Raw genomic sequence first — 21270 nt, forward strand, 5'->3', positions numbered from 1 at the left:
TTTTACATTTTTATTATTTTCCACATTTTTTATTGTGATTCAAGTACCGTTGTCTCCATTTTCCCTCACTTTGAAAGTCACGGTTCTCTAGACGGCTGTTCGGTCAAGTCTTGACTTCGAGGGAAGGTATAAAAAAAACCACGGCAAGGACAAGGGGCTTTGGAGATAGGTAATGAGGAGACAGGACTCACCTGTGAGTGATGCCGTAGGTGGGGACTTTCCCCTGCGGGGAGAACCATTGTTCTAGTTATTGTGTCTAGGACTCCTTCAGTTTGATTGGCAGTTCTTGGAGCTCTCCTGGCGGCTGACACGAGGCATTAAAGACGGTGACGATGCCGCCCTGGCCCAGCAGCTCCCTGGGTTAGCGCATCCACCCTGTACCGCAAGGATGCAGCTTGGATCTCAGCTCAGGGCACGTACAGGAAACGACCAGTGACTGCGTGAACAAGGGGAGCGACAACATCGATGTCTCTCCCTTCCCCTCTGGCTCTCTGAAATCAATCAATCAGTCAATCAATCAGTAAACGGACAATGATGATGCAAAATAAAGTGAAGAAAAGATGGGGTGTAGGGGAGGGGATGGGAACAGGCCAATACCGGCAAGGACGCCGGGTTGGGAAGAAGTGTTGATTTAGGAAACGGGCGAGGTGTGGCCTCTGCAACGGTGCCACCAGCCCCCCCCCCCCCCGCCCGCCCCAGGGCGCACCTGCATTATCAGCTTACTGCACTTCTTCCGGCGGGGGTGGGGGTGGGGGCCGTTCATGTCTTGGTTTCGCTGTTTTTCAGGCTTAACATTCTAGGTCTGGGTATTTTGTCGTGACCGCAAAGAAACTGCGGCAGAGCAGGGTAGGTGGACTTTGACTGCAAAGGCGAATCTAAGCGACTCCTCGTAGCCTGCACAGCAAACACCTAAGAGCAGGCGGGAGGTGTGCGCCGGCCAGCAGCCCAATCCGCAGGTTCCGGGGGGCGCGGGGGCGGCCCGTTTCCTGCGCGAGCCCTTTAAGGCCCGCGGCGCGGTGGAAGCGCGTGGCCGCTTTGGGTGACCTCGGCCGCGCTGCGTGGCTGCGTGACCATGGACGTGGGCGCCGACGAGTTCGAGCAGCGCCTCCCTCGGCTGCAGGAGCTTGTCCTGGGCGCGGACTTCGTGGGTAAGGCGCGAGGATCCGGCCTTGTCGCAGCGGCCCTCTGGGCTGAGAGAGCCGGCGGAGGGTGTGGTGTGGGCGGAGGGGGCGGAGGGGGCGGAGAGGTGGGGCCGGAGAGGTGGGGCCGTCTGGCTGAGACTGTCTCTAGGCCTCGGGAGGCTCCAAGTGAGAGGTTCCTGCTAGGCCTGGCCAAGGGCGTGCCAAACAGCAGTTACCCCCTCGGCCGCGCATGGTCCGGATGGAGCTGAGCCCAAGCAACTGGCTTGTCCTTGCTTTGGCTCCCTCCGTTTCCCCTTTCTGAACTCACCTGGCCTGTTGAGTACAAAGAAGGTGAGCCAAGGGGTCAGTCTCCCGCCTGCAGCGTTCAGAGCTGAGACAGGGGGTCTATGCCTGGGGACTCTGGTCTTTTTTGCCTTCCCTGCAGGTCTGGACATAGAGTTCACGGGCCTCCGCACCAGCCTGTCTGGGCCTCAGCAGATCAGGTAAAGCTAAAGCTGCCTCAGAGCTGAGTGAGAGAGGACCTGGCCTGCAACCCAGGCATGTGCCCTGACTGGGAATCGAACCAGCGACCCTTTGGTTCTCAGGCCTACACTCCACGCCCCTCTGGGTGGCACCCTGGCCACATCAGCGTTGTTTCTCAGCAAGCACTTGTTGGCACTGGGCGGGCAGGACGCTACTTTATGTGGGGTTCTGGGGACCTGGCCTTGTCCACCGAATGCTAGGAGCGCTCCCCAGCTGGAACAAGGCAAACCAGTGGAGAGGCGCGGAGGCCGGCGCCTTGCTGCCCTGCCATTGCCTAAGGGATGAGACGCCGGTGTTTTCACAGCCTTTTCGACTTGCCGTCCGAGTGGTATCTGAAGGCCCGGCGGAGTGCTCGGCAGTTTACGATCTGCCAGATTGGTGAGTCCAATCTTCAGCTGTTGGTCACGATTACTAGGAGGGGTACTTTTACTGTCTTTGTGGTTCTTTGTTTTTTTGAGATTTTATTTATTTAATTTTAGACAGAGGGGAAGGGAGGGAGAAACAGAGGGAGAGAAACATCAGTGTGTGGTTGCCTTTTTTTTTTTGAAATATTTTCTTTTTTTTTAAGACTTTATTTATTTATTTATTTTTAGAGAGGGAAGGGAGGGGAGAGAGAGGGAGAGGGAGAGAGAGAGAGAGAGAGAGAGAGAGAGAGAGAGAAACATCCATGTGCGGTTGCTAGGGGTTCTGGCCTGCAACCCAGGAATGTACCCTGGCTGGGAATCGAACCTGGGACACTTTGGTTCCCAGCCCGCGCTCAATCCACTGAGCTACTCCAGCCAGGGCGTGTGGTTGCCTTTTTCACTCGCCCTCTACTGGGGACCTGGCCTGCAACCCAGACATGTGCCCTGACTGGGAATCGAACCAGTGACCCTTTGGTTCGCAGGCCCACACTCAATCCACTGAGCCATACCAGCCAGGGATGTTTCTTACTGATCAAACAGCTTTGACACCTTCCAAAGAACCCAGCTGTGATTTCATATGCTTGTTTGGTTTCTGGTCGCGCCTGTCAGACCTAACATTGTGGTGTAAGCAGACATTGGTTCAGCAGCAGAAGCTCCGTGCCGAAACACATCAGCGTTGCGGAGCCGGTACCATCCTTCAGGGAAAGATGCGTGTGGTTTTTGCTTAGAGAAAACATGCCAACAAGAGCATCCTGCCCACATGTTTTTCTGCATCTTTCTGTTTTCTGCATCGTTTTGGTTTAGAGATCTTTGTAATACCAGCCCCCGCAGACCCCTTGTCCACTCTGAACAGTGGTGTTCCAAGCCAGGCACGGCTCTGCAGACTCCGCTCCCTGGTGACGTGCACTTGGGTTACCGTTCGGGATAAAGCCAGGCGCGCCCCGTGAGTGCGTGCATAAGCCAAACAACGCATCGCTGTTTCTCCCTCGCTTCCTTCCTCTCTCGCTCTCGAAAACGAATAAATGAAAAACAAACACAAAAAACCAGGTGGCACAGACTGTCTTAGTATTTATACCTTCCTGTACTTCGTGAGCAAGTGTGTTTGGAGTGCCTCCAGCAGCGGAGTGGCAGAGTTCAAGTGTGTGCTATAAAGCCTGGACCCGTGTCGCCGACCTGTTCCTCCTGCGACCAGGCGCCCGCTCAGTTCAGCGACTCACACCGACAGCAGTGACTGAGCCTGTCCCCTCCCTCACACTGGCTACTGTCGTCTTGAATTCTTGTGTCCGCCTCGTAATAGAGGAGACGTGATGTGATTGTTCAATTGATTCCCGTTTTTAATGCAGTGTCAACACACTTTTTCCGCAAAGGGCTGTTCAGTAAATGTATCACGTTGTGGAGACCATACAGTCTGTTACAACTAGTCAATGTTGCCATTGATAATGGGAAATCAGCCTTAGATAGTATCTAAATGAAGGAGCGTGGCTGTCATCCAATAAAACTTTATTTGTAACTACAGGCCCTGACCGGTTTTACTGACCCTTGCTTTTCCTGTGAATGACGCTGGCATCCGTGTGTGTTGCTCTGTATCTTTGTCCTTGGTTATTTCTGTTGTGGTGGTTGTACTTGGTTGTAAGCCCTCTTCGAAAAGTGGGGGAAATAGATCTGGTTCTATTGCTGTCCCGCTACTTGGAAGTCTTTTCGACTTAGTATGTGGTCTTTTGAACAATACAGACACGTTAAAGCAATTAAATATATAAATTGTCATGGTTTTAGGTGTTTCCTCTGGTTAGCTTTGAAACTATAAAACGTCTGTTTAATTTGACTTCTGTGTGAAGAACCATCCACAATTATATTTTAGTAACTTCAGCGTAACAGTTTGACAGCTCATAGTTTGAATGTATCTCCTCCGCTGCCTCCTCTTTTTCTTTCTTTTTTTTTTTTTTAAGATTTTACTTACTAACTTTTAGAGAGGGAAGGGAGGGAGAAAGAGAGAGAGAGAAACATCAATGTGCAGTTGCTGGGGGCCGTGGCCTGCAACCCAGGCGTGTGCCCTGACTGGGAATCGAACCTGCGATGCTTTGGTTCGCAGCCCGTGCTCAATCCATTGAGCTACGCCAGCCAGGGCCTCTTTTTCTTTTTTAAAAGAGTTTATCTTCTCCTAAAGCCCACACAGTTTTCTGAAAGCAAAGTGCTGTTCAGAACGTTTTGCTGTAGCATGAGAGCTAGCTCCCGGTAGCCCTTCCCGGCACTCACCTCCCCTCCCCTGCTGTCGTTCCCCAGGACTGTCTGTGTTCTGCAGCGTCCAAGGAGAGCCAAACAAGTATGTATAAAGCCCTTCGCAACACATGCAGCTCCTCTCCACCTGCTGCTCCCCCAGATCTGCTCGGGCTCTGAACCACTTTGGGCCTGGACCCCCGTATCCCCCCGCTTCTGTGCCCTCGCGTTTGCTCCCTTCCCCGAAGACTCCGGCTTGTCCTCCAAGTCTCTCGAAGCAACACCTTTTCTGGGGGCCCTTCCTTCCCCCAGACATGCACCTTACGCACACCCCTCTCCCTGTTTCCGTGGTCGCCTGCGTGCCCCTTCACGATAGCCACGGACACTGGGTTACACTGGGGGCGATGAGGCCCCCAGGCACCGACGGCCAGCAGGGACGCTGTCCAGAGTCTCCCGTCGGGCTCAGCCATGAGGGGTGGACCCTGTCCTTCAAGGGCGGGATGTCTGCCTTTTTTCACTGACCCCCAGGGCCAGACAGAGTGCTGGAAAGAGCCCTCTCTGAAGCCGGCTCCGAGCCAGAGCTTTAAAAATGCATGTGGCTTTTTCTCCTTATGTTTACTCTTTTCCCATAGGTACGTAGCCCATTCATATAACTTCTTTCTCTTCCCCACAACGTTTGGGATTTTGGACTCGGAATTCTCTTTCCAGGCTTCTAGTGTTCAGTTTTTGAATCAGTATGGCTTTGACTACAACAAGGTACGCATGGCCCTGCGGGAGGGCACGGGGAGGCGGGAGGGGGAGCTGGCCCGAGCGTCTCCGCACCCCGTTTCCGGCCCCTCGCATCCGCATGAAACCGGGAAAGCCTTCCTTCCACTCCGCTCCCCGGCACAGAGGATGACGCTACCCGACTCCTGTCTCTTCCCGTCTCTAGTTTCTCAAAAACGGAATCCCCTACATGAACGAAGAACAGGAGAAGATCATCAAGCACAGCATCCTGACCGGGAACTGGAGAGTTCGCAGGTAGAGCCCGTTTCTCCGGGGGCTCGGCGGGTTTCTCTGCGCCTGGCGTTGCTCTGCGTCTCGTGCGGGTGGGCGCGCACCCTCCGCGGGGGCCGGGGACGCTTCTGCAGCCTGTGCTCCGTCCGACCTCGCCGAGACCTCCCCCTGCGTTGGCTGTGAGGTCAGTGTTCAAAGATGAAGAGCAAACGGAAAAAGAACCACCTCTTAAACTGGTTCTCAAGGAAGCAGGAACTCCACTCCAGTGCGGCGGGGAGGATGGCTCCGGTGGACGCAGCGTGACATGGCACGTTGGCCTTCAGTGTGACCTTAGGGGTCTCTCAGGGTGCATCACGGGCGACCTTGACTGTGCCGGCTGTATGCCTCAACTCGGAGCCTGCTGTGTTCCCCGAGGGCAGGACTTCTGCCTTTTTTCCTTCGGCCCCAGTGCCAGAGGTCATACTCGAGTCCCTGCCCTCCCACAGAGGTCCCATAGGGCAGGGGGAGGGGTGGTGGGTGGCAGAAGGGGCAGGCCACCGGGTCCCAGGCTGGCCCCGCCTTCAGTTGTCTGCCTTTGAGCAAGTGATTGAAGCTCTTCCTGCCTTCATCAGGGGGCGGGCGCAGTGACACAGCTTCTAACTCTGGAATGCTGTGCTTAGTTATTCCGTCTCCATCACGATCTCACGTAATGGTGGAGTTTGGGTTTATATTTTTTTAACTCCTTGTTTGTGATTTTCACACAGAAATGTAGCTTTTTGTAAGGGAAAAAACAATTTTAATTTTTTTTTAATTTTATTTATTTATTTTTAGGGAGGGAAGGGAGGGAGAAAGAAAGAGAGAGAGAAAGAGAGAGAAACATCAATGTGCTGTTGCTGGGGGCCATGGCCTGCAACCCAGGCATGTGCCCTGACTGGGAATCGAACCTGCGACGCTTTGGTTTGCAGCCCGCGCTCAATCCACTGAGCTACGCCAGCCAGGACAATTTGAATTTTTAACCTTCTGTTATTTTCAAATGTTGGAGAAGAGTCTTTCCGTACCTCAAAGTAACATCATGTTCTTGTATTTCTAAGACAGGAGACGCTGCATTTCCCCGAGTTCCTGCCTTTTCCTTAGCCGCCCAGATGGTGGCGCCTTGCACCTCCGAGCGCACGTTAGGGAGACGGGCTGGGCCGGAGAGTGGTGCGGCCAGTGGGCCAGCCACCCATGCCTTTTCCTCCGTGTGTCCGAGGGGAGCAGAGAGCGGGCCGCGTTCTCCTGTGACCGCTGGGAGAGGACGGGCCAAGGGCTCGGCTCCCCGTGGCAGGACCGGACTTGGGAAATGACTGGTCTCTTCTGGGCGCGTTTTTCTGCCAGGATCTGGTGTTAAGCCCGGAGGCCGCGGCAGCCAAGACTCCCACGGTGGCGTCGCCTCAGGGCTCCGACGGCCTTTCCCCCATGCATCTGCTTTCCTGTGCCCACCAGCAGTTCCCTGGATAAGGACCAAATCAAGGTGGTGATCGACGAGGTGACGCGGTGGCTGGCCCTGGCAGAGGAAGGCGACTGCATGACCCTCCCTGGCATCACTGGTAGGCAGGTGGCTGCGGGCGTCGCTCTGGTCACGGTCACACGCCCTCTGCTCCCTCGGGTCACCCGTCCCGCCAATGTGGGGTCCTCGGGGCGAGACACGGCACTGACCGCAGTTCGGAAGGCCAAGGCGGTTTGACCTGCTCTGAACTTCAAGGTCGAGGAAGTGAGGTTCTTTCGGAGCCGCCCTTTCACCCCCATCCCGGTGCCCTGTGCACTTGTAGTCGGCTTCTGTGGGTCCCCGAATTTTCCCCCCACGGAGCGGTGCGGAGTCACGGTGCCCAAGTGCTAGATTAGCGGCGTGGTCCTCCGGGCAGGTCTGTGCGCCCCGGGGGCCTCTGAGACCTTTTCCAAGGGGACCATGAGGTCAAAAGTATAGTCAAAATGTCACTTGGCCAGCACTTGCCATTGTCGTTGTGCCACTTGTGCTGACAGTATCAAAGCCCAGGTGGGTGAACCCGTTGGCACCTGGGCACAGATTGAGGCGCAGCATCAGCCTGCTGGGGGCACTGCGTTCTGTTAAAACAGAGGCCCAGTTTAACTTGACAACTCTCTTGGTAGAGAAGCAATAATTCTTTTTTTTTCCCAAAGATTTTATTTATTTCTTTTTAGGGAGAGGGGAACGGAGGGAGAAAGAGAGGGGGAGAAACACCAATCAGTTGCTTCTGGCACGCCCCTGGCGGGGGACCTGGCCTGCAGTCTAGGCCTGCGCCCTGACCGGGAATCGAACCGGAGCCACACTGGTCAGGGAAAGTAGTAGTAATTTTATTCAATCTCAGTCTTTGCTCATCTTTTTAAACACTCTGGGTGTCAGCGCGAGCATGTAAACAAGTAAGTGTGCATGACACCGCGCGGCTGCGGGCCGGAGCACAGTGGCTGTCTTGAAGGAAAGCGCTCGTGTAAGTTTTTGAGTCGAGAGCTGGATTAGCTGCCTTCCCCCCGCCCCCGTGCGGCACTATTCTTTTTTTTTTCTAGACTTTAAAAAAATTTTTTTTAAAGATTGCATATTATTTATTTTTAGAGAGGAAAGGAAGGGAGAAAGAGAGAGAGAGAGAGAAACATCAATGTGCGGTTGCTGGGGGCCATGGCCTGCAACCCAGGCATGTGCCCTGACTGGGAATCGAACCTGCAATGCTTTGGTTTGCAGCCCGCGCTCAATCCACTGAGCTACGCCAGCCAGGGAAGCATTATTCTTACTTAAAGGAATTGACTGTGGTTATTTTGATTTGGGTATCTTCATTCACTTTCTCAAACGGAAAAAGCAAGTCTGTCTGTCTCTTCAAGGAGCACAGCTCCCAGTGTTTGCTGGTGGTGCCGTTGGAGCTCATAGTCGGGAGTGGGCACTGGGGTCCTGGTGGGGCGGCTCAGTTGGAGCATCGTCCCGCACTCCGGGAGGGGTGTGGGCTCGACCCCCGTCAGGACACAGACCTGGGTCGTGGGTTTGACCCCCAGTAGGGGTGTGTACAGGAGGCAGCCAGCCGATGTTTCCCTCTCTCCCCCTTCCTCTCGCTCTAAAATCAATAAAACGTATCCTTGAATGAGGGTGAAAAATCAAACAGCCTGGGGTTTTGGAAGACTCCAGCCTGCCACCACGAGCGTGCCAGCTCCCCAGTCCTGAGGCCTTTCTGACGAGGTCACGGGCCACGTTCACGAGCATCCCTGGTTGTTGCTCTAGGGTGAAATGCGTGCACACTGGGAGGTCTGCGGAACGTGGCACCCCCGTATTTTCCACACAGCCGACACGCAATGTCGCAAATCCTGGGCAAGAGAACGGGTTTATTGTTTTAAACGAAAACTGTGCCATCTTAAATTTAAGGTGTTGTTTTTGGGGTTTTTTTTAAGGTTTTATTTATTTTACTTTTAGAGAGGGAAGGGAAGGGGAGAGAGAGACACACACACACACACACACACACATCAATGTGCGGTTGCTGGGGGCCATGGCCTGCAACCCAGGCTTGTGCCCTGACAGGGAATCAAACCTGCGATGCTTTGGTTTGCAGCCCGCACTCAATCCACTGAGCTACGCCAGCCAGGGCTTAAGGTGTAGTTTTAATTTCTAACATGGTGGCGATCCATAGCCATCATTGACACTCAGAAAGACCCTTCGGGGTCCTCAGAGGAAGAGTGGCCGGCCTGGAGACACACCTGCAGGCCGCCGCCCTGGACCGCGCCCTAGCACGCTGCAGCTGCTGGGCCGGCCCTGCCGTGCACCTGGTGCTTTGGCGCACCTGAGAGCTGTTTCTCCCTCGGACCCTCCTCTCGGCGGCTGTCTCCCTCCAGCCTCTCTTGAGGGCAGGGCGGGTCAGTGGGGCTGTGTGCGAGCCGTCTCCCCCTTGCTGTAGGCTTCCAGGCCTTCACGGTCCAGCTGGTGCTGAAGCAGGCCCTCCCTGGCATCCAGGCAGTGCGGACGGACCACGGGGTGAGTCCTCCCTGCCGCGGGCCACCCCCCGGCCGCCCCACCCTCTCTCCCCTGCAGCCACCCCCGGCCCCTGGGAAACGTGGCTCTCTCCCCCACACCCCTTCCCTTGGAAGATGAGGAACCGCCTCTTCGGCATCATTGCCAGGATTCGGGGCACTCCTCCCTCCTTTCCATTTCAGGTGACAGTGAAGAAGGCGAGCAAGCAGCATCGCTGGTACCTCGAGGGCGCCTCCTGTGACCAAGAGGGCTGCTGGAAGGAGAAGCTGCTTCTGTCCGCCAGGGGCTTTTCCGTGTTTTTCCAGATGCTGGTGAAAGCCCAGAAGGTAGGAAAAACATCTCCTCCATTCTTAGTTGGGGGACAGTCTTCTGCGTTTCTGGCTGTCGCACGGGTGGGACCCCCCCAACCGTAAAATGAGGTTTCTGGAGAGAAGTGGTTCCTTCTTGTTGATCACTGGCTTTATGGGTCTCACTTGCCTCCACCCAATCGCGACACTGGTTTGAGGAAAGACTGCCACACGAATTGTTACCATTCCTCTGCTCCCCTCGGGCACGTGGGGACCGTGGTACTAGTGGACCTGAGACCGCTTGGGGAACTGAGTGTCTGTCTGGTCCACCCTTCAGACGTCCAGTGTGGCCTCACGTCCCCCCTGCTCGCTGCTTTTCTTCTGTTCTGGGATTTAAGCAACCGGACGACTTTTCACGGGGGTGGGAGGTGGGCGGGGGTGGAATTACCGCGGGGCGACAGTTTCGGTGGGTCCGAGAGCTACGCCCTCTGCCAGAGACTGTTTGTCCGCGGTGTCTGTCTCTCGTGTGCCTGAAGTTTCACGTCCCTCACCTGTCGCTTTCCTCCAAGCAGCCCCTGGTGGGGCACAATATGATGATGGACCTGCTGCATCTGCACGAGAAGTTCTTCAGGCCCCTCCCAGGTAGGGGCCCGCCCTTCCCTCTCCTGCCTTCGGTTTCAGTGTGCCACCCGGGAGGGGCTGGGCCCGGAATCCTGCTCTGGGAGGGAATCCTGCTATCAATGTCTCTGCGGAGCTCGGGCCCTGGGTGCTGTTTACCACTGCCCCCCCATGGAGGACCAGGGGACTTTCTTACGGGGAAAAGCCTACGTTTGAGTTGACACTCCTGCCCCATGACAGAGGGTGCACAGTCCCATTGTAGGAAACTTGGCAAAGTCGGAAACGGGTGACACGCTACCCGCGATCTCAGCTCTAGTCCCGACACTGGTCTTTCCTGTGTTGTGGGTTCTCCCTCATTCCATCACACTGTGTATTTGTGTTTGGGTTTTTTTTTTCCCTCATACCAAAAGCATTTACGATGCCGTTAACGCAATGCATGTGATCTGAGCGGCTGGGTGGCCCTGTCTTCCAGCTGTCAGCACACTCTCCCACCACGGGAGTGCCGCGCTGCCCGTAGGAGCCCCGGGCCGAGTCCTCACGCCCCCTCGTCCTGTGTGTGTTCTCGAGCGCGTCACGCCGACACACCTGTTCTCAGTCTCCGTGCCGATAAAGTGGGATGTTCACAGCACCGGTCTCGCAGGGTTGTTTGGGACCAACTGAGCTAGTAAAATACACCCAGGGCACTTGTCTAGAGGGATGGGGGGAGGAGGTTCTGTCTAGGAGAGGTGGCCTCCTGAGACGGACGGACAGAGCGCCTCGGTTTGGGGATATCAACGGAATCGGAGAATGGGGGGCACAGCCAACGAGCACGTGCTCAGAAACTATGCCAACAGCAAAACAAACGTGCTGGGACAACTCAAGCCGCGAGAAAGGAAGTCGCTGGAGACTCAGCCCCGCACGGGCCCCGAGCCTGGGGTGCGTGCGTGCGTGCGTGCGGCCTCGGGGCGGGGCTGGGGCCGTGGGCTGAAAGGCAGGCAGCGATTGGGTGAATCCCTGAAGCTGGGAGACCGGCTGCTGGTGCCAGTCTGCCGTCTGGAGGTGGGGGGCGGGGGTGACGCCTCCAAAGGGAAGAGGGGAGCCAGCAGCCTCCTTTGGGGAGCAGGAGACGGGCGGATCGGGAGAAGAGCACACGTGGCAGGGGGGTTGGTTGGTTTTTGCAGCGAACCCCCTAAACTGCACGCAGGTGTGCTTCTGATAGACACGCCCATCGATGGCTAAGAACCGTGATCGGGCACGTGACCCTCGCTGTAACGCTTCCGGCTGTTTTTCCCTCGGAACCAACCGTGGTCTCGTGTCCGGGTCCCAGTAACACCTCCCTCTTCTCTCTCCACTGGCTAGAGCTCTGCAAACTGCGTTAAGCGGTGTTGGCAGTAAGCGTCCTGAGTTTGATGGAAAACCGTTTGGCTTTTCGTGCTGCAGATGGTGGCGGCAGGCGGGCCTTGGAGGTGGAGCGCCTGGGTGATTTAGGAGCAAGGATGTTTTCGGTTCCCAGTCTGTGTCGTTTATTAACCCGCTGGTGACAAACCAGGCTGAGAACTTCCCCTCCCGTTTTACCGACAAACTCACCTCCGACGTTCTCGGTCTCTCCCCGCAGAGAGCTACCATCAGTTTAAGCGGAACATCCACCGGCTGTTTCCGGTCCTCATCGACACCAAAAACGTGACCAAGGACATATGGAAGGTGAGGGGCGGCGCTGCTGTAGGTGAAGGGGTGCTTTGCCCCAGTACCACAGCTTCCTCTCTCCTTAACAATTGTTCCTCGAACCCTTGCTCATTCTCATACTTACAGCCAGTACTGGTTTCCTTTTCTGTTGTAGCACCGCTGGGTCATTGCAGCTCACACATAATTTTTTTCCTTCACTCATTCAAGTTCATGTGCTTCTCTAGATGGGGCCACGGAACCTGTTCTAGAGCTTGATACATACCTGGTATTTGTAGCATGCTTGAAGGACATCAGGATTGGGGGCGGGGGTCGCCTCTTGAAAAGTCTTGAGAAAACGTCTCTCCCGGGCGTAAGGCGCCGGGCCTTCAACCCACACAGCCCATTCAGGTCGCCTGGGAAGCCAGATCCTGGGCCCTACTGTCAGCCTCCCTGGTTTAGAGGGCGGGGGTGGGACTGCCCAAGCTCCCAGGTGAGTTCTGTTGTGCTTGGGGGGGGCAAGCACCCAGCTGACTTACATGCTGCTTAGAATTGAACTGAGGAACAGGGAAAGTGGAGTGGGATCGGGGTCTTCGAGCCTCATGCTGGCCACTCGAGGTTAACGACCCGATGAGGGAGCCGTGGGGACGAGACTGGGGGCTTGGGGCACCTTCGCCCGGAGATGCACCTCTTTTGTGCTTCCCATGCTTCTAGCGCTGGCGGCCTTCTGTGAGGTCGCTTGTCTCTGTGGACCCGAGTCCCGAGGACAAAGGGGTGGGGTGTGGGGCCAGTCTCAGGGAACCCATGGTGCCCCTTTCCACTCAAGATGAGACGGACTCTAGGTCATGGGGACCTGGCTTTGCTCCGGTCCTCAGAGTGCCTGGTGTGTCGCATGCGTGTCCTCGGCCGGGTCTGAGGCCTCGGCGTCCCGTGTGTCCAGAACCCCTGAGCCCTCACCTTTGAAGGGCGAGAGTGCGAGCTGTGTCTGTGGCAGCTCTTCCTAGCTTAGGTTGCGGGCCCCTTACAGGAGCCCAGTCCGAGGGCAGTGGGTACCCTGGCATCCTGCGTAAAGGATGAGGACCAGCACGATCAGAGAGGAGGCGGCGGCTGTGGGAGTCAGCGTTTTTCAGGCCGTTTTAATGGCCCTTTGGTAATACCTGAAGCAGGTAATAAACAAAAGCACAAATCTTTAATTCTCCCTAATTTGTTTTCCACAATCGTAGGAACTGAATTTCCCAAGGGTTTCAAATCTTTCTGAAGTTTACGAAGTCCTGAACAGGTAAGGGAGTCGTTGTTTGGAGCCGGGGTCCTCAGGCGGGCGAATCTGCTCCCCGGACACATTGGCAATGTCGCGACCTTTACAACTGGGGGTGCCACTGACACCCAGCGAGCAGAGGCCAGAACGGCCCCCAACACAGAGTTCTCTGGCCCAAAACGTTACAGGTGCTGCGGCTGAGAAACTCTTCCATAGGGGCGGGGACCTGCTAAAAATACCTGCAGCTGTGTAACAATGACATGGCATTCTGTCGGCCAGGGTTTTATCTTCCCTTGCCCTGTTTCTGGTCCCTGGAGTGACGCCTTCTGTGAGAGCAGGGTGGCTCTGTTTCGTTTTTCTTTGGGACCCGGATATTTCTCTTGGGCCCGATGCCATGCACGGAGCAGCAGGTGCTCCTTAAACAGTGTGAGAACGAGTGACACCCGTGCCTGGTGGGGCCCCTGACCGTGGCCATGCACTGTTCACGCCCGGGCGCTGCATAAGCAGGATGCAGCGTGACCATGTCTCTGTCCCTCAGACCACTGGACAGCCAGCCCTCGGGGCAGAGCTGGCGTCGAGCTGTGGTTGGTGCCCGGGCTACGTGTCTGCCGGATGCTCAGAGCCGCCGTTTCAGCCTGGTGCCCGCTGGTCTCGCTCGCCTGCCCCGTTGCCTAGTTACGCAGGCCCCATGTACCCAGACCCTCATTCCCTGCCTTTTCGCTTGAAGATGTCCCGGGACTAAGAACATTTTTATTTGTATTAAGACAGCGAGGGGAGAACCCAAGGGACTGGTCTTAGTGAACAGTCTTCATCCTGTGTCTCTTCTCCAACAGCGACTTGAATCCCACCAAGAATTCTGGGCCAGTGATCGTTCACGCCAGCGAGTGCGAGAAATACGGTGGGTGCCCGCCAGGGCGTGCCCCGCGGGGCCAGAGCAGGGGCCGGGTCTCCCTGGGGTGGGCCCCCCACCGGTCTCCTGTGCCGTGCTCCCTGTCGCCCCCTCACCGGAAAGGCGCCATCCTGGAGGCGTTGGAGCGTCCTGGGCAGGGTCGGGGGGCACCGGCTCCCCTTTGCCGTGGTGGGTGGGCTGTGAGGAAGCGCTCAGCGCTGTGCTTCCTCCCCCCGGGGGTGCCCGTGCCGCGTGGGGAGGATCGGGAGAGGCGGGCAGTGGGGGGGGGAGGTGCACACGTCTCTGGAGGGAGGACGGGTGCAGGTCGCGTGTGCCCGGCCCATGTGGGGATGAACCAGGGCGGGGATGCCGGGCCAGGGCAGAGACACCTTCCCCAGGTGCGTTCTGACCTGTCTGCCGCTCTCTCTCCTGCTCCGGAACGCCGCCTCAGCAGAGACAAAGTACCCGCACGAGGCAGCCTACGACGCCTTCCTCAGCGGCTCAGGTGAGAGTGGGTGTCCTTTCACCAGGAGGCCCGCGTCTCATCCGTGGCGACCCGTGCCACCCTCCTGACCCCCGTTCACCTCCCCGGGAAGGTGTGACTTCTGAAGGCGGCCAGGTGGGGCCTCGATGCCTGTCACACCTCCAGCTTCTCTCCCCAGTCCTTTTGAAAGTGGCGCACCTGCTCCTGTGGAGACTGCACAGGTGAGTGGCCCTTCCTTGCATCCTGTGAGCTGCCCTCCCGTCAGTCAAGAACCTCCGGCCCCCTTGGCTGTCCTAGAGAAAGGGGGACGCAGAGTGTCACTGTGTAACGGAGTCCCTGGCCGGAGCTGGGTAGCAGCTTCCTCCCCTGGGCGGCCTTGCCCCCCGCCCCTCCCCCGTGCCGGTCCTGGTCCCCTGGCCCTGTCTTGGGGTTGGGCCCAGGGGTCACCCTGCTTCAGTGCTTCTCAGCATGCTGTGCTGGCTTGGTCTGTCACCACGATCCTCATAACTGTGTCACTAAGAGAGCAGCAGGAGGACAGAGTGCTCAGGTCGGCGAAGGACACGTCCTCGGGGCCCACACAGTCAGGCCAGCTGGCAGGTGGCGGGCAGTGACTTAGAATCAGGCCCACAGTGGGGGGGATGCTGGAAGCCCCAGGTCGGAATCAGGTGCATCTCTCCGAGGCGGCAGCAGCGTCCTGGACGTCCGTGCACAGGTAGCCCTGGGCTCGAGGCGCCGGCTCAGCCCTCGGTGACATGCCTGCCTGTTGAGTGGGACTCCGCAGGCCAGGTGGAGGAGCCGGTCAGAGGGGGGACGTGGTCTTTGTGGCTGACTTGGAAGCAGTTCTGGGCTGCAGTCTGTTAGACCGGGCTTGGCCGGCGCTTGTCCATCAGGGCAACGGATACGGCGCACGGAGTAGTCTGTGGCACATTGGCGTGAGGCTGACGACTCAGATGAGAAGCCGCCCCCCCCCCCGGCCCCCTTTTCCCCGGGCTCTGGTGGTGTTGAGGGGCCCACTGGGAGGCTCATGCGCCAACCAGTGAGGGCGGCCGCCCGCAGTAGCAGGGTCCCCTTGGGCCCAGCATCTGGGCCATACAGCTGCTTCTTCCTCTTCTGCTCACGACTCGAACCCTGGCAGGTTTAGGGAGGTTCCTCGGGGGCCCAGGCCCGCCTGGGACCACAGCTCAGGCCCCTGCCCAGCCTGCGCTCGGTCAGGTGGCAGAGCAAGGCACTGTAGGAGGGACAGCCATTTGGAGTTGAGGGTGTTGCCGCATCAGATGACAAAGTGGCCTGTCCCCTGAACAGTGGCCTCTCACTGCCTCTCTGAGCCCAGTGCTCACGTGTGTCAGCCGAGGGATCATCACCAAACTGTCGCCGACAGACGGTGACTGCCTGGAAGCTCTGCTCTGGCGCGGGCCCTGGGGGACAGCTCTGAGGTTGGCAGTGGGGGGAGTGTGCCGGCCCGCGCCCTGGCAGCTGTGGGCGGGGAAGGCGAAGTGTCTGGGGCAGCTCTGCCCAGTGGGTCCGTGGAGCCGCAGCCTCGGCCCCGGACGTGTGCGTGGCCACCAGCGTGCCCCCGTGCTCTGGGTTCTCTCTGCCCATGCAGTGCCGGCCCCACACCCGAGCCCTCCTTCGCCCTGTGCCTCGAGGCGCTGGCCCCCTACCTGAACCAGGTGAACCTGATCCGCGCCGGGGTCCCGAAGATCGTGAGTAGCCTTCGTTGCGCTGTTTCCTCCTCCAGGGGCTGTGCTGGGCGGCAGCCTTGTTCTCTGGGACACCCTAGGGGGCTCCTAGAACCACCGAAACCTCAACTGGTCATTTTTTTCTCGTCTTCCTGCCAAACCAACGTGGACCCACTCCTTCCTTCTGTCCCCCTCCCTCCCCCACCGGCAGACGGAGCCTCTCCCACCTTGTCTCTCAGGGGTTTCCAGCCGCCGGGTAGGCCGGCAGCAGGAACGGTGGGAGTCTCCTCCTGTTCTTCTCCTTGTCTTCCAGAACTTTTCTGGCCCCGATTACCCCAGTGTCCGACCCCCCATCCTCCTCCTCAGCGTCAGCAGGTGGCCGGGGGTCAGCGAGGAGCAAGTCTACCGCGAGTTCCAGAACCTCTGCAAGTTCGACGTCCGGCGACTCACGCGGAACCAGTTCCTGCTCCTGACCAATAAGTTCAAGGAGTAGGTGCCCTGGGTGCCAGCTGTCCTGCCTCGCCCCCCGCCCCCTCTCCTTACCCGCAGCCCCTGGGAACCTGCTCGGAGCCTTGGGTGTGCGGCACCCGTGAGCGCGTGCCCGGCCTGAGTACGTTCCCTTCTGCAGTGCCCGGAGCGTCCTCAAGGAGCACAGGGGCCACCCCACCCTGCGGGTCGCCCTCTATCGGCACTGGAGACACTCGCCGGACGTGAGCTGCCTGCTGCAGTAAGTGGCCGGGGCCGGGGCTGCAAGGTTGTCCGGTCCGAGGTCCCCCTCTGGTCTCAGTGGGGCTCAGCTCAGTTGCTGGCATGTTGCTGGCATGTTGCTGGCGTGCGCTGTGTAGGGCTCGTTGGCACATGTGGCGAACGGATGTCACTCGGTGACGTTCACTGGGCATCTGCTGTGTGGGGTGCGTCAGTAGGTTCTAGGGCCTCGTCGGTGACGACAGCAGACTCCTGATGTCACGGAGCTCACGCCGCAGCGGGGGTGGCCAGAAGCCAATGAGCGGCGAACTGCAGGCCTGAGCGGATGACAGGTGTTGTAGTGAGCACGAGAGCCGTTCGGGGGGCGGGGGGGGGGCTGGAGGGGGGCGGGGCTTGGGGGGCTGCTGTTGAAGGAGAAGAGACGATGGGAGGCCCTGCGTCCGCGCAGAGGGGGCGGCAGGGCGGAGGCCCCGGTGGGAGGGCAGGGTGTGCCGGGGGCAGCGAGGAGGCCACGGCGACGGGAGCGAACTAGTGAGGAGCTGAGGCGGGAGATGTCCGTGGGCCCTGAGCGCGTGGGGGGGTCACGGGCGAGGACTGGGGAGAAGCTGCAGCTCTCGGGGATTTCTGACAGAGGAGTGACGCGTGGCTCTGTGGTGGACAGACTGTGGACACCAGGCCGGGGAGGAATTTGGGAGCCTAATCACCTGGTTGTAGTTCGGCTGTGGCTTGGACTGGCTGGGGGCAGAGGGGAGTCAGTGCAGGAGGGATCACTGGCAGAGCGGAGAGAGTCAGGTGTGAATCCCGAGGTTTTTTTGGCCGGAGCGTCGAGAAAGATGGAGTTGCTGGTAAGGCGCTTTAGAAGGCTCTGGCTGGCGGGTTCGGAGCCCGGTCTGCAGAAAGAGCGCTGTTGGAGAAAAGCCCTTGGCCTCTAGGTGGTGCTGCTTCCTGCGTCACCCTCTGATGTCGGTCACCAGGAAATGTGCCTGGTCGTGCCCCAGAGCCGTGCTGACCTCGAGAGTCAGAAGTTCGCTGCCAGCACCGGGACAGTCGTGGGGGGAAAAATAACATCTGGGTGAACCACGCCGGGAAGAGAGGCTGCGCGCCTGTGCGTCAGAGCTTTCAGGCCTCCCGCGCCGACCCCTGTCGTGTGGCTGTCTTGCAGAGTCTGTGGCGTCGTGACCACCTGGGCCCTGCTCGCGTTCCTCCTGGGAAGACCCAGCCCCTGACTCTGTGCGGCCGCCTGCGGTTCCGCCTCCACGCCCGTCGAGACGGCCAGCCCGCGTCTCGTTCGCGCGCACCATCTTCGGTTTGCAGATGGATCTGCCTGGTCCGTCCTTCCAAGGAATTTTGCCACGGTTTCAACCAGAAAGTCTGTAACCACGATCAGTGATAAAGAAATCCGTGGGCGGCTCTCCCTCCCAGGAGCATGCCTGCGAAAGTCCCCTCCCTTCTTCTTACCCCGGGCAAGTTGCCGTTACCCCCATCCATCTGTCTGTATCTGTCTGTCGGTCTCTCTCTCTGCCCCACCCTGGTCTCTCCTCTGAGCCCCAGGGGCCCCCTCTTTTGTCTCTAACTCATTTCCTGAGCCCACCTCTTCCACAGCTCACTTCTACCTCTGTGACTTTCTAAACAAACGTTCTATTAAAAAAAAGAAACCCTTGGATCTGGTACCTCTGTGGCCAGAACTTTTCTTTCAGTCAGTGACCAGGGAGAAGTCACCGCCTCTGGGGCTTTGGTGTCCCCGAGCGTCTTATGGACAGACAGGTGGCATAGGGGCTGGACGCCACAGGGAGGCCCGGCTGTGCTCTTTCCGGGGGCGGAATCAGTGATCTGGCCGGCTGGTGAAGGGAGAAAGCGAAGCTGAGCATCTGTGTGCTTGGGCGATGCTTTGGAATTGGGTTCTATACCATAAAGTGCTAGTGTTTACTTTAGAAACAACAACAAAACTAGAGCTGAGGTATAATCAAATATTAGCTTACCATAGTCTAAGGTCCTAATTTCATCCACATAGTTGGGTATAAGCATTTAAGTTATCCTAAATCCCTGGCGTCGTTAAGGAGGGAAGCAGCAAACGAGGCAGGAAATAAATAGGGGACATCATGCCTCACCCCCCAAGTCTCTCTGGGGCTTTTCTGGCTGCCGCTTCCCACTCCTCTCTGCCACGTGGCTGCTGGGGGGCGGGGCTGACGTGCCCACTGGTCTGGGCGGGGCTGCCATGGGGGCGGGGCTGATGTGCCCACTGGTCTGGGCGGGGCTGCCGTGGGGGCCGTGCTGATGTGCCCACTGGTCTGGGCAGAAGGGTGTCCCCGGGTCGCTGGGGAAGGGAGGGCAGGGGTCCGGCAAGACCGTGTGGCCTGTCCGCCCGAGGGCCCGAGGACCCCACTTCCACTCCTGGAGGAGGCAGGGGTGGCCCACCTTGGGGGTCGCCGGTCTCTCATTTTAAACCGGACACTCTGCTTCTGTGTTTCCCGCCTGAGAAATGCGTGGACGAAATGCAGTCTCCATACGAGGTTTATTTCGTGTATGTGAAAATTTCAATCCCTGTTTGTCCGGCATTCTGTTGGCCGCCTGGCAAGCCCGGCTCAGGACCTCTGGCGGCCTCGAGGCTCCTGCTGCGCTTCTCAGCCGCGAAGGCATCCGGGGCCCTGGCCGGAAGCAGGCCGGGCCTTGCAGGCGCTGGGCGGGCCCTCCGCGGAGTTCTCGCCCCCCTCCACCCCTGCCCGGGGAGCTGGCTGGAGGCCTGGCGTGCGAGCCCGGGGGTCTTCCCTGGGCGCTCCCAAAACGAGAGGAGACGGGACAGGAACGTAAGCTGGTCTTGAGCGTTTAGAGCTTTCTCTGCGTCGTGACCACGTCGCCATGCTTCCCATTTTGTCAGGTCTCTGAAGTGACATGGAGCAAGCCCACCTCTCAGTCCCCCCTACCCCCCCCCCAGGGAGAAAGGGATGTTGCAATTGGATGTCCACCGTTGTCCCTCACCTTGGGGCCTAGAAGAGGGAGACAGGTCACCCCCTGGGAGAAAAGCGGTGGCCGCCTTTGTCCGCCCTGGTGAGTGGGCCGCGTTCCAGTGTCTGCGTGGACCTGAGGGGCCGTTCGAGGAGAAGCGTGGATGTGAGGGCGGAGGAAGCATTGGGGGCGAGGTTGAGAGAGGACGGAGGGGCTTCGTCCAAGAGCCCTTGGAGCCCTGGCTGGTGCGGCTCAGCTGGTTGGAGCGTCGTCCTGTAAACAGAAAGGTTGTGGGTTTGATTCCCGGTCAGGGCATGTGCCTGGTTGGTGGGTTCGATCCCCTGGTTAGGGTGCATATGAGAAGCAACTGATTGATGTTTCTCTCGCTCCCCCTCTCTTTAAAATCAATAAACGTGTTCTTGGGTGAGGATTTTTTAAAACTCCCTTTGGGCGCTGCTTCCAAGAAATTGAGTTTCTCCCTGACTCAGACAGCCTGTGGAACGACACTGGGGGTCAGCCAAGGTAAAGGAATCTTCCCTGTTTTTTGGGGGGGGGGAAGTTCTCCCTAAAATAACCATTTAAGAGATAAAAATGCAACCTCCTCCAGAAGCAGGGGAAACAGTAGGAATAAAAATAATTGTTAGAACCACTTGCTTTGTGCGAAAACCCACATCACCACTTGGTGGCACCAAAAAGCAGGAGACGGGGAGAGCTGCTCCTGTCCTTGGGGGGAGCCGCTTAAAACTCCATTCTCCCGGAGCGAACCTGGGAGGAGGGTGGCAGTTTCATTCTCAGGAGAGCCTGTCACCCCGACTCCTTCCCCCTGCTCGGGACACACTCGTTGCCCGGCCTGCAGTGTAAGAATTTGAAAGCTGAACCTGAGACGATGAAGAAGCTTCCTGGGGACTTGGTGGAGGCTGTGCGTGTCTGTAGGCATGGCCCTGGGGACGGAAGCCTGAGGGCCCGTTTTAGGGCAGACTGTGGACAGTGGGGTCAGGTGCCAGCCACGCAGGCCCCACGGGAGCTGGCAGGGGACTGAGGGGGGGCACCTGACACCACACTCAAACCCCGAGGGGCAGATAGCCCAGCAGGGTGAGACCTGCGGGAGAGGTGACCCCAATCTGCGTCTGGCCTGGGACGTCCCCTGGGTGGAGGCGCCAGGGGACCCCCGTGCTGCACGGGCCAGCAGCATGTGGCCGCAGTGGGGTCAGCTGGCGGACTGGGGTGGCACAGCAGCCAGGGGTGGCCTCCGGCTTCACTGTGCAGGGTTGAAAACAACACTTATGTCGTTGCTGGGGACAGAGGTGGGACGGAGCGAGGAGAGGGACAGCTGGGGGAGGGAGGGCGGTGTCGGTGGTGGGGACGCACCCCTGCGTGGGCCCCCGAGGCCTCGCCTCCCAGGCGCTGCTCCCGGCGGGGCTGAGCCGCCACAGGGTGCTGAGGCGGAAGGGACTCTGCGGCCAGCCAGCTTGGGCTCCAACAGGTAGGTCCCATGGGCCTTGGGGACCCTTCCTC

General features: G+C 58.5%; 1 protein-coding gene across 1 annotated transcript; it reads left to right on the plus strand.

Moving 5' to 3' along the window:
* Positions 1–1043: 1043 nt before the first annotated feature.
* PNLDC1 (PARN like ribonuclease domain containing exonuclease 1) lies at positions 1044–18288 on the plus strand. The gene is made up of 19 exons (XM_045843686.1): positions 1044–1148; positions 1567–1624; positions 1969–2042; positions 4349–4388; positions 4915–5038; positions 5214–5302; positions 6743–6843; positions 9184–9260; positions 9440–9583; positions 10117–10186; positions 11757–11842; positions 13024–13079; positions 13889–13953; positions 14396–14449; positions 14607–14649; positions 16032–16131; positions 16421–16596; positions 16736–16834; positions 17975–18288. Exons 1-19 carry the CDS (start codon positions 1073–1075, stop codon positions 18036–18038), a joined length of 1596 nt encoding a protein of 531 aa, XP_045699642.1. The 5' UTR covers positions 1044–1072; the 3' UTR covers positions 18039–18288.
* Positions 18289–21270: the final 2982 nt, after the last annotated feature.

Source organism: Phyllostomus hastatus, unplaced genomic scaffold (assembly GCF_019186645.2).
Source record: "Phyllostomus hastatus isolate PE091 unplaced genomic scaffold, TTU_PhHast_1.1 phas_contig_40, whole genome shotgun sequence".
NCBI classification, from domain to species: domain Eukaryota; kingdom Metazoa; phylum Chordata; class Mammalia; order Chiroptera; family Phyllostomidae; genus Phyllostomus; species Phyllostomus hastatus.